Raw genomic sequence first — 12,217 nt, 5'->3', positions numbered from 1 at the left:
ATGGACTCCTTTCCTAGTGCAATGTTTTCTCTTACTAACAGGAACCCATGAATTATATATTCTCAAAATATACACTATCTGAAATATTGCACAAAATTGCATAATTTAGTATTAATTGGATTAATGCAACCACTTAGCATACTTTGGCAGGAGCATGGCTCTGATATGTGGGGGGTTGCCCCCCCCCTCAGTTACATCTGGAGTGCCGGGATGGCAGCAGGAATACCGAGAAAGCCCAGAAGTCAAGAAGCTGCTTCACTGACGACTGAATGACAAGCCTCAACACAAGAAAAGGACGTCCACGGAAAACAGCCGCGAAGAGCCTGCTGGGGCTTATCGGTGGCAAGAGTTCCGTTTGCTTTTGAGACCCGGATCCTGCCAGGAATAAGCAGCCCCGCCTTGCCCAGTGCAACGATGCAGGGGAAACAAGCTTTGCGAAGGCAACACCACCCACATCCACACACCAGTTTTCACCACAGTTTCTGGCTCTGCACACCAGCGGGGTGGAGGGGAGAGGGAACGGTGCCGCAGAGGCAGCGGGCAGGCGGCCTGGTAATGGGCCACCCCTCCTGTAGAGCATATGAGAAAAGCCTTGGGCCCTTGTCAATCCTTGGACGGAGTCATTTCTGGCAGCTGTGGAGAAGCAGCGAACCTCCACTCTTCAGACCGTGGAAGGGGTGGTCGGCCACATCAGTGGATGCCCTTGCAAGGAGGCCCTCTGCCAACACATGCGGTGGCAGCCCCCCCTCCCTCAAAGCCCTTCTGGGGCGAGAAGCCCGTTGCTCCTCCTGTACTCTCTGCCTGTCAGTTTTCATCAGAAAAAGGACCCCCTGGCCTGCCCTGCTCATTAGGAGGGGCCACAGCCCCCTTGAGCCAAGCTGGACAGCCACAAGGGACACACTGGGGCCACACGGGGAATATCCCCCCCCCCAAGAGGTGAGGGGGGGTCCCAACTGGCCTTTTGGAAATGCGTAACCGTAACCCATCTTTTTAACCTTGAATTTTATCTACCTTGCCTTCTAATACTTATATATAGTTTTTAATGTTTTATATTGTACACTGTCCAAAGTCAGTTTGTGAGGGAGATGGGCTGTTTTCTGAATTTGAGGTATAAATAAATATTATCCAACATGTTTCTGATGGCCCCAAATGGGCCTGTATGAGCAGACTGGTCCAACCCGTGAGCCACAGGCTGTTCGTGGGCCCGGACAGCTTGTCGTGCGGCTCTACAAACCCCCCCAAAATATTTAAAAATAAAGGAAATGTGTTATTTATACACATTAACTATCTTATATATTCAATATGAGGCCCCAGACAATTCCTCTTCCCTCAGTACAGGCCGAAGGTTTGGGCCGCCGTGCTCCAGGGCCGTGCGCTCAGTTAAGCCAAGCCGGCCGAGAGGCTCCCACCTACCCCCCACCCACCCACCCCCCCCGGCCTCCCCGTCCTAACACGGCCAACAAACCCGCCGTCTGGAAGAGAACGGCCGGTCCTCCTTCCCTGCTGGGAAACGCAGCCGCCTCTCTCCTCCTCAGGGCCCGTCCTCTGCAGCCCTTTCTAGGCTACGCGCGGCCGGGCGGTTTGCCTGAGGTGAAGAGAAGGGTTAACGCGGGAGGCACTTCATCGCAAGGGCAACTCAAGCAACACTGATGTGAATCAATGTTCCTTTTGTGAATGCATTATTTGGCAGAAACTGGCTTTTTGTATCCCCCTTAACCGAAGCCGGCAACACACAAAAAAAGAGTGGGGGGTGGATGTCCTTCAAACAAAAGGATGAGGTGAAAATAAAGAGAGACTCGCCTGCACTTTATCCTCTTCCCTAGAAGCAAATGCATTTGCTGCTTTTTATACATTAATCAATCAATATCACTGACTGTACATCAGCAGGGCAGCCAAGTTATGAATGACCTTTCTGGCAAAGAGGACATTTTTAATGCTCACAAAATTGCTCAGAGATTTGCAACTTTCTGAAGTTCTGCCTGCATGGCTGCACCTTAAAAGTGAGACTCTCTTAGCAGAAGCTGCTGGTTGGCGTCAGCTGAAAAAGGGGCCACTGGGCGCGTGTTCCCTGTGTGTGCAACCCTATGCCGTCCCAACCCCCAGGCCTCCCTTCCTCTGACTAGCCAAGGGGATCCCCAGCTCTCAGGGCAGCAGTCTCCCCCGCTCTCCCCATAGGAAACCCACCGAAGGAAGGCAGCTCCCCGAAGGCTGCAGCCGGAACAACCGCCAAGGGGGTGGCCTTGTCCCCACTTTATATTTAAAGGTAAACAGAGATTTAAAAATTATCAGTTTTCCCTGAAAATATTTCAGTATTCCAAACTGACTTCGTTTAATGTAATAAATTTGACTAAATGGTAAAGTACCTTCTAACCCTAAAAGGCATTTAGAAATCAGACTCTTTAGGTCCAAACCCTTTTCTTGCCCTCCAGACTCATTTACAATCAACCTCTGGAGAGAGGGGGGAATGTGCTGCACAGGCATCCGTGGGGTGGGGGGGGGTGCTTGATGTGCACAAACCCCATTTGTGGGTGGGTGGGGGGGCAGCTGGAGACTGAAGGGAGGTTGAGGCGGCAGCTCTGACTGCCCCCTTTGTCCCCTTGGGGGAGGGGGAGGGGGAGGGGAGCAGGGGGCACTTGACAGATGAACTGGCTCATTCATTACTGACTAATTTTAGGGAAACAAATGTTTTTGAATGGAAGGATAGAAATGCTCCCCATCCCTTGAAGTCCCTTCCTGGCTGACACGTTGCCTAGAAAACCATGGGGGGGGGTCTCCCCCCCCCACCCCGCCCCGTCTTCTCCCCCCCCCCTTGAGAGCTGAGAGGGAAGAGACCCCCCACCCCAACCAGGCCCAGATCTCCCCGTAGGCAGGAATTAAGGAGGCCCATAGATGAACTGGCAGAAACTGACATCACCCCAAAGGTTCTTCCGTTTTATTTCTTTCCTGTATTTCTGATGCCCATTTCATGCTTTGAGGCGTCCCTTTGGGCTTTGGGGTCACTTGCCTAGTTTTGACTCACTTCAAGCAGCCCGAGAGGTTAATGAGGACCCGCCGTCCGTCGGCCACCTGCTCTTCCCGGAAGGTGCCGGCAGGGCAGCCATTTTGAGAAGGGCGGACTGTATTTACCCAACCACCTGCTGTAATTCTGCAGACCTTCACAGGTGGGATTCCGCCTGCTTCAGTCTTGCCTGGCAGCAAAGAGGAGGCGCCCCCTCCACTGTCACCCTCCCCCTCCCCCCCCCCCAAGGCTGCCATGTCTGCGATCTCCCAGGCATCCTTTAGCAGACAGGAGGGCCGAGCGCTGGGTGGGGGCCCTTCCAGGCCCAGCCCAACAGGGAGAGCAGCCCACGACTGCCCGGCTGTGGCCAGCAGAGGGACCCCCCCACCCACCGCCAGGTTTTCTAGCCCCGAAATTGGGCAGCCAGCTTTCCATCTGGGTGGCAGATACAGCTCTGGGGCAAGTCGACAGCTCCAGCTTCCCCTCTCGCTGCTTAATGGGCGACAGGAGCTGTTGAGGACAAGCGTGGGGAGGAGCCCCCCCCTCCCTGCTCCACTAGCCCCTTCTTTGGGCCTGGGACACCGTGGCTGCCCCACGGCAGACCCCCCCTTGCTCCTCCTGCTCAGCCTGTGCCTTCTTTCCTTGAACGGGGTGGTGGCCTGGCTGCTCAGGGGGAACGGGACACCCTTGCACAGGCAGGCGCTGGGACGCCCTGGAGGAGCCAGACTTCCGGGGGCTGGACCTGGGGCTCTCAGGCTGGCATGGATGGGCCAGAGGGGGAAGAGACAGAGAGGAGGGGAGGAAGGGCCAGCGCCTGGAATCCTGCTTCCCCTCCTGCCTCTTTCTTCTCCACCCCCCCTGCCCAACTGTGTATCAAGCCGTCAGAAGTAAGGCGAGGAGCCCTGGGGCAATTCCTCCTGGCTGCTGCTGGTCAGTTGACATACACTGGTGTGTGTGCACTTGTGTGTGCATGTGTGTCTATCCAACCAACCAAGCAGTCAGAAAAACTGAGGGAGCTCACCCAGGGATGCTGACTTCCTCAGCCTTGGCCTTTCCTGGCTTCCCTGGGAAAGTCTGTGGACACCCGGGCTCAGGCCAAGGGCAACCGGGGTGGGGTGGGGTGGGGTGGGGTGGGGGGAGGAAGGTCCCAGAAGGAAGAGCAGCCCCCCTGCTCCTGGCAGGCAAGGCCGGAAGTGGCCTCGGGTGAAGACTCCTACAGAGAAACCCAGGTTGCTACCCCTGTAGTTGAGTCCTAACAGGAGCTGAATGTACTGCTCCGTCTTCCAGCGTCTCAGGGGCTGCCCCAAAGAAGAGGGAGTCAAGCTATTCTCCAAGGCCCCCGAGGGCAGGACAAGAAGCAACGGGTGGAAGCCAATCAGGGAGAGAAGCGACCTAGAACTGAGGAGGAACTTCCTGACAGGGAGGGCAATTCACCAGTGGAACAGCTTCCCTCCCGAAGTTGTAGGTATTTTCACCACTGGAGGTTTTTAAGAAGAGACTGAAGCCCCTCTGGTCCGAAACGGTGCCAGGGTTTGCTGCTTGAGCAGGAGGTCGGACTAGAAGACCTCCGAGGTCCCTTCCAACTCTGCTTCCAACTTTTGTTCTTCTGCAAATACTGCTTAGCAAGTTCAAAATGGAAAGAAAACACCTCAAAACATGGAACAGTCTCAAACAATGACATACCTACCCACCATCTTTTGGGATAAGCCATGTTTATACGATCACAGAAAATAAATGAAAAATACCAGGCTTTCTAACATAGGCCACAACACGTTTGGCTTTTCAACTACCAACACGGCATTAACTACATTCAAAAGCAACATCACCAAAAATATTATTTCTACACATCCATTAATGTATGAAAGAAGGAAGGGGGCATTATCACCTTTGCTTGCCCGCTGCCTGGGCCATTTGCTAAGCATTCCATTTGTTCTCATGCATATTTTACTTCCATCATATACCATTCTTACCACATTCGGCAATCAAATCCATATTCGTGCAAAACATTCCATAATTCTAGCCTATTTATTGGTCAAATGTTTTCTCTGCACCAAGCTGCTGCGAGGCTAAAAGACAGAATGATGGAGGGAGAGAATAACCCCAAAGGAGGGGAAAGGGGCAAGAGACGGAGCAGGTCCCCTCAGCTGCAGGGGGAGCCAGGGGGAGCCGGGAGACCTGCTCAGCTCTGCCTCCTTCTCTCTCCTCCGCCTGGGCTGAACAGGAGCCGCTCCCTGGAACAGCCGGGGCCAAAGAGGCCGGGTGAGCCTGAAAGGAACAGCAATTCTCGGCAACCAAGCGTCTCTTCCTCTTGGGGGCAGAAAAGCACAGAGGGACCCATCACCCACCACCATCACCCGCGAGAAGGATGAGCAAAGTTGCTCTGAGTCCCCACTTGGGAGGGGGGGGGGCGTCTTGTGCAGGAAGGAAGCCGGGGGGGGGTGGAAAGCAAGGACAGCGGAGGACTGAGCTGGAATCAGAAAGAGAACAGGGGGCGACCAAGCATCTCTTGGGCAAAGCAACCAGATGCTTGGACTCGGGCCAGCTGAGCAAAACCTAAGTAAACCAGCCATGATGATGATGCCCACTGCAGAGGACCCTTGGCAGCAAGGGGGAGATCTGAGAAAGGAAGCAGGCGAGCCCAAAGGTTCAACGCCAGTGCAAAAAGACTGTTTAAAGGATTGGGGGCTCCCATTTAGACAGCAGGCCCACCAAGAGGGCCTCATGCCATTCTGGGCCAAAGGCTGCCCAGCCTCTCTTTGAAGTCCTCCCTCCATGGATGGAGGCAGCCTATCCTACTCAGAATGGGAGGCACAGGAGAGGCCATACGAGGGCAGCCTTAAAGGAAGCGTCCCACCAAGATGCCTTCGTTTCTCCTTGATTTTATGGCAAAACACTCCATGTTTTCCAAATTCCCGCTCCCCATTCCTTTTTGTCTCCGTGCTGACCCAACGCCCTGATGCGTCTCACTTGAACACCGGACTTCGCTTGGGAAAGGACCAGAAGCCTTTGAGCTGCCTGCAGCTTTCCCAGAATCTGCTGAGGAGGCCGAGGGGCTGGGCTCCCTCTCTCACACCCCCTGCCTTCTACAGAAGGGCCTGACCACCATTGCCAAGGATGCCTGCAAAAGGCCAATCGGCCCAAACAAGGAGGAGCCCGGGGCAAGCGACTGTTTAGCACCCTCGACCGGACTGCAGCGGAGGCCTCTGGAAACCACCGGCTCCCTGCCCCAGACCAGCTCGGACCCCAGAAGCACCGAAAACATCTCACCGCTCTGGACAGACTAGAAATCTTAAGCAGTATCGTCCACATGCAATGCTCAGGGGGGAAAGACACGCGTGGCCCTGGAATCCTACCACACAAGCAATGGGAGCAGGACTGCAACCTGCTGGTCAAGAAGGCCACTCACCAATGTCAGCAGCTGGGCAGTGCTGGATGGTGAAGATTTGGCCCAGGTCCTCCTCTTCCTCGGGAAGGCTCTTCTGCAAGCGCTTCAACTTGTGCAAACTTTCGGTTCGCTGGTGCTTCAAGGAGCGCACGTGTTGAACAAGGTTGAGCTTGGCCTTGGTGGAGTAGTTGCAAAGGACACAGTGGTAGAAGCAGCTTTCCCCCTCCAGTCTGCTCTCGTGCTTCTGAAGGTGCTGCAGGGAGAAGCACAGAAGAAGGAGCCCAGGTGAGAAGCGGAGGAACAGCTGAGCTCCCTCTGGAATCTGCATCTGAACCTCCAAAAGAGCCCAAGTGCCCCTTTGCCCCCCACCCCCCCACCCCCTTGGCACTGCGAGAGTATCCTGGGAAGGACGGGAGCCTCCTTGAGGCAGGCAGGGCGGAAGGATTCTGCTTCCAAGAGACCTTTGCTTCCAAACTCCTCCGTGCTCATCCTTAGCCAGCCAAGGGGGTCCTTGGAGGCTGCTGTCTAACAGCCGCCCTGTTGAGCAAAGGCAGCCTGTGGACCAGAATGACTTCTAGTGAAGCCACCGGTTCCTAGGGAAGAACCTGCTTGGTTTCCAGTCCAGTCCCTTGGAAAGCAGCCCTTCTGCCTCTGGGTCAGGCGCTTGGGACACAGGAGCAAAGGGGAAGGAGAAGGAGGGCAGCAACGGAGGAGGAGGAGGAGGAGGAGGAGGAGGAGGAGGAGGAGGAGGAGGAGGGGAAAGTCCTGATTCTTTGCTGCTCCCCCTTTCAGCACAGCGCCCGGCCTCCCAGGGCACAAAGGGGGGCTCCTCAGGCGCTCTGCCGGGGAGCCGCTTGGTGTCGCCAGGCCCGGCCTCTTGGCCCGACCTCCAGTCAACTGCTGCCCCCCCCCCCCTGTCCATCATCTCCTGCAGCCGGATGGTCGCCCGGAAATATTAGTTTTGGGTGATCTATGTACACACACCATACCCCAAATTATGTGGGCTTTTCCTTTTGGGGAAATGAGCAAGTAGAAAAGGAACTCAACAATTCCCCACCAGAAGAGAAGCCTCCCTGATCTTTGGGGCTGGTCTGGAAACCACTAAAATGGATTTATTGAATCCCCCCCCCCCCAATAATCTATTTTGCCTGCTGGAGGTCATTAGAAAACTCCAAGCTAACTCTGAGAGGACAGGCTGATCACCCCCTTCAGCCTGGAGCGTCTCTTCCTCCGGAGAAGATTCTGGTTAGGAGGTTCCGGGGGGAGGGGAGGTGTCCACAGAATGTCAACTCCGGATCCCTTCACTTCTTTTGCAGCTGGATTGAAGTCCCATCTGATCTGCAAGACGTTTCTGTAACCCCCCCCCCCGCCCCCCCAGCCCGCGTATGGGAGAGGGGCTGCAGCCCGGGGCAGGGCAACCTCTCTGCACGGCACCTGAGTCGCCTGCAATCCCCCCACGGCAGCCCTCAGTGTCCGGAGGGGCAAAGAAGGAAACTCTCCTTGCGCCCACCCCCCTCAGGGCCACCCCCACCACCGCGGTCGGAGGAAAGGGACAGCGGAGATGGCGAAGGAGGAGGGAAGAGGGGATTTCTGCTGTGGGTCAGACTTTGGCACCTCTGCTCCTCCCACCATCCAAGGGCCTCGTGCCAGTCTAGGTGGCTCAGGAGGCGGCAGAGAACCTGCCAGCTGGTGGCTCCAGCTGGAGCCCGGAGGCAGAGGGGTCTCTGCTGCCCTGACTCTCAAGCAAGCAGCACCTTGAAGGAGAGGAGAGAAGCCGGGCGGGCAGGGAGGCCCGTTTGCCCCAGGAGACGGTTGATCAATTTCACAGCCGCTTAGATTTCCTCCGCACCCAACCGGTGCAGTTTCAAGGCCGAGCTCCCCCTTCTGCCCCGCTCCCAGGTGGGGCAGGAGGGTGGCAGTGTGCCAAGATACTCTCAGGTGAGCCCCTCCCCCTAAATAACAGGCCCCTCCCAGACCAGTGCCGATCACTTTTCTCCCCGTGGTTTGCTCCACCTCTTCCAGCCATCAGAGCCGGATTCGAATCCCTCTCCCATTCCCCAGGGAGAGCTGGCTGGTAGGATTTTGCTCCGCCTTCCCAGCCTCATTAAAAGCCTACATTGCTCGGACTCAGGATGGAAAGCTCAGCATAGATTTTACTGAATGTTAAATCAAGCAGCAAGCACAGCCAGCAAACTCTGTGGCACTTTAACTTTAAATAATGCAATAATTATTGAATTTCCTTTTTATAACTGAAGTGCTGGAATGTAAACAATGGGGCTGTAATTGCAGGAAGGGGGGATCAATAGAGGCAATCGTTTTCAGCCATGTTAATTGTAAATACAATTGCTCCAAGATGTCAGCCTTGTTCCTCTCGCTCCAGAATCACCCTAACGGATGACAGAGTCCAACTTTCCCATTATAGCTGTTCGTTCCTTTAAGAGGTTCTCAATCAGGTCTGATCAATCTGTCAAGATAATGCATGGAGTAAGTAAGACTCTTCCAAACACAAATGCCCAATCAATAGCCCCAACCGGCTTAATGAGGAGGGGCTACGGCCCCCGGGGAGGCAAGAGCCAGCTCCACCGGCCAGCTAAGCAGATCAGCCCTTAACGAGGCTGCCCTGTAGGAGGGAAGGCCCAAGCCAGGCAGGGGCCCCGCATTGGTAGCCCCAGCAGCAGCTGGGACAGCTGCTCTCCTCCCATGGCCTCCTCGGCTCCTCAAATCAGCCCTTCAGGATTCGGCCCTCGGAGAATTCTCGCTTTGACTGGTTTGTAAACCCGCAAGGCCTCGGCCTGGATATTATAAAACCAGCGGCCTCCCAACAGGATGGCTTGCCGGATGTGGCCCATTCCTGCTCAGCTCCTGTGAGTTGGCTTCAGACATTCAAACACACCAATTATATATATATTTAATGTATATCCCGCCTTTATTATTTTTATAAATAACTCAAGGTGGCAAACAGCAGCAACCCAGTGAGGTGAGTTGGGCTGAGAGAAAGGGATTGGCCCAGTCGCCCAGCCGGCTTTCATGGCTGAGACGCTGCATCATTCTAGGCTGCATCAACAGAGGGAGGGAATCAAGATCACGTGAAGGGTTGACGCCACTCTATAAGGCCTTGGTGAGGCCACCCTTGGAATCCTGCACCCAGGTTTGGTCGCCACGATGTAGAAAAGATGTGGAGACTCTGGAAAGGGTGCAGAGAAGAGCAAGAAAGAGGATTAAGAGACTGGAGGCTAAAACATACAATGAACAGTTGCAGGAACTGGGAATGTCTAGTTTCATGAAAAGAAGGACCAGGGGAGACATGATAGCAAGTCTGCCAATATCTCAGGGGGTTGCCCCAAAGAAGAGGGAGTCAAATTATTCTCCAAGGCACCTGAGGGTAGAACAAGAAGCAATGGGTGGAAACTAATCAAGTAGAGAAGCAACTTAGAACTAAGGAGAAATTTCCTGACTGTCACAACAATTAACCAGGGGAACAACTTGCCTCCAGAGGTTGTGAATGCTCCAACACTGGGAGTTTTTAAGAAGATGGTGTAGGGATTCCTGCCTAAGCATGGGGTTGGACTAGAAGACCTCCAAGTTCCCTTCCACCCCCCCCACCTCTCTCTCTCTCACACACACTCCTAGAACCTAACAGAATTTATCTCTTAGATACTCCCAATGAGCGGCTGGAGCTTGTTCCAACTTAGGGAAGTTTTGAGCACATGTCAAGGAGCTCCTTGAGGTTCAAGTGCCTCTCGTCACACAAGCCAAGAAAACCGAGCCTTTTGCTCAGGGCCCCAAGAAAGCAAGGCCTCCGGGGCCCAGGCTGCGGGTGGCTGCCATTTCTGTGTGCATCACAAGCCTAAGCAGGTCCACGCGAAGGAAGCTGCCCATCCCGCGGGAAACAAGAGCTGCCCTCACCTGGGGTTCCAGAACCCCAGGCCCAGAAAGTCCCCACACAGATGCGAACACACGAAGGAGAAGCCGCTCAGCAAGAGACGAGAGCAGCTCTGGAGCCCTGGGTGAACTCGGCTCTTTGCCTGCAGGCGTTTCATTTTACCCAAGTAGACAGCATCATCAGTAGGAATGAATGTGGGGTTTGGTCCCTTATTCATATACAGTAGCTTGTCCTGCCAGGGATGCTCCGTATCACAAAAGGGACAATAAAAGAACTAAGAAGGAAACAAAAAGCGCAGAGCGAATCCTTTCCAGCAGCCAATGTCCAGATAAATAGGGGCGAATCACACAGAAAACAATTCCCTAATCAAAGGAATCACCAAGAAGAAAACCACATCTCCACCAAAACTGGAATAGCAAGCTATGGTGTATAAACGTACCTCACACCCACTCACACTGATGTTGTTACCTAGTTGGGCAATAAAATGTCTGCAAGCAATCAAACTCGGGGAGCCCCACGGATTCTACAGCTGAACCTTAAGTTACTTATATTCTTTTCTTTTAGAGACGGACAACTCTCCTTCAAGGAGACTTATATAGCAATGATTCTGTCAGGGCCTCCAGCTGGTAGTGTGCAGCTGAATTCCTTGCCTGAAATAAGAATTATAAATTACAATTACAAGCAATTACATGAACAATCCTGCCTTAAATTCCTACAGTAACAGCCTCTGGCCGGATACAAGAGTTCTGTAATCAAACAGCCTTGAGAATATTTGGTGAATAAAACGGAGGATAGCTACACCTCAAGGTTACGACATTTAAAAACGCCCATTTGGCTGAACCTCAATGAGAATTAGTTGACCCGAAAGGAAGAAGATTGTTGCAGTAGTACCTCTTCTTCTCCTTGCTAGCTCTCAGAAGGCCTAGCGCCCACCATCTCTGAGGAAAAGGGGGTCAGGCAGAAGGAGACCCTAAATGCTTGCAGAAGAGACTCTGCTGAGATACATGGACCGAAAATTCAACCCCCAGCAGGTCCTGGCACTCGACGGAGCCCCCTGACCCTTTCATCGGCCCCCGGTGCTCTAAGCAGCAGCAGCAGCAGCAGCAGCTTTCCCTTCCTTGACATGAGCTCAGCTGTAGCACCCACCATCCAAACAACTGTATCAATGGGCAGGGAGCAGGCCCTTCCCTTGCAGCCTCCAGGATGAAGGAGAGATGCTTCTCCGTATCAAGGATTGGAAAAGACAACGACATGATCTGCTGGAGACGTCTCAGCTCCTTGGTCCTGGTGGAGAAAGGAGCCAACGGATTTTCATTCCTTTTCAGTGCCTGCCTGAGTGGGGTCAGATCTAGCAATGCAACCCCACGTGAGAAAGCGTCTTCCTGGGCTGCCGTTGTGTGCCAAGCGCTGTTTAATTAGAGGGAAGGAAGGAAGGCGGCTGTGTGTCCTTCCGCCTGATGCGTAAGGTCACTGAAAAAAGGCCGAAAGGGAGCAGAGGAATGGAGGCCCTGCAGCCTTCCACGGGAGCCTCTCTCCACTGTCAACATTGGGACCTACTGATGGCAACAAGGCCTCCAACGTAACTGGGTGGACGTCACATTGCGCTTCAGGCTCGACGTCTCCATGGATGCTACAGAGCTGCTTCTGTTTCAGCAGGACAGGCGCATTGCGGGGAACGAGAAAATGGGAGAAGAACCGCCCAGATTCCGTTGTAGTGATCAGCCAAGGCTTACGGCTCTTTAGGAAACTCAGATGCAAGACCGGATTCCTCCCAGACCAAGACAACAAACCAGTTTGGAAGAAGGACATTAATGAGGGAAGCTGGGGGTGGAGGGGGGGGGGGGATTATACACCATGCAAAGCAAAACAGGCTTTGAACTATAACGCCAGCAATGGACAATCCTGAGTAGGATCCGTACGTCACGCAGCCCCTCAGCTGCAGGTCATATAA

General features: G+C 54.1%; 1 protein-coding gene across 1 annotated transcript in view; it reads right to left on the bottom strand.

The window, feature by feature from the left end:
- Positions 1 to 12,217, bottom strand: part of ZFHX3 (zinc finger homeobox 3) — a 73,373-nt gene that overhangs the window by 23,992 nt on the left and 37,164 nt on the right. Inside the window, 1 exon segment of the mRNA XM_087729020.1 lies at positions 6,405 to 6,636. Within this exon segment, the coding sequence (XP_087585146.1) occupies positions 6,405 to 6,636 (232 nt within the window).

Source organism: Thamnophis sirtalis, unplaced genomic scaffold (genome assembly GCF_051295495.1).
Source record: "Thamnophis sirtalis isolate CommonGarterSnake01/CBP01778 unplaced genomic scaffold, rThaSir2_p1.2 scaffold_14, whole genome shotgun sequence".
NCBI classification, from domain to species: domain Eukaryota; kingdom Metazoa; phylum Chordata; class Lepidosauria; order Squamata; family Natricidae; genus Thamnophis; species Thamnophis sirtalis.
This window is presented reverse-complemented; position numbering and strand designations above follow the sequence as displayed.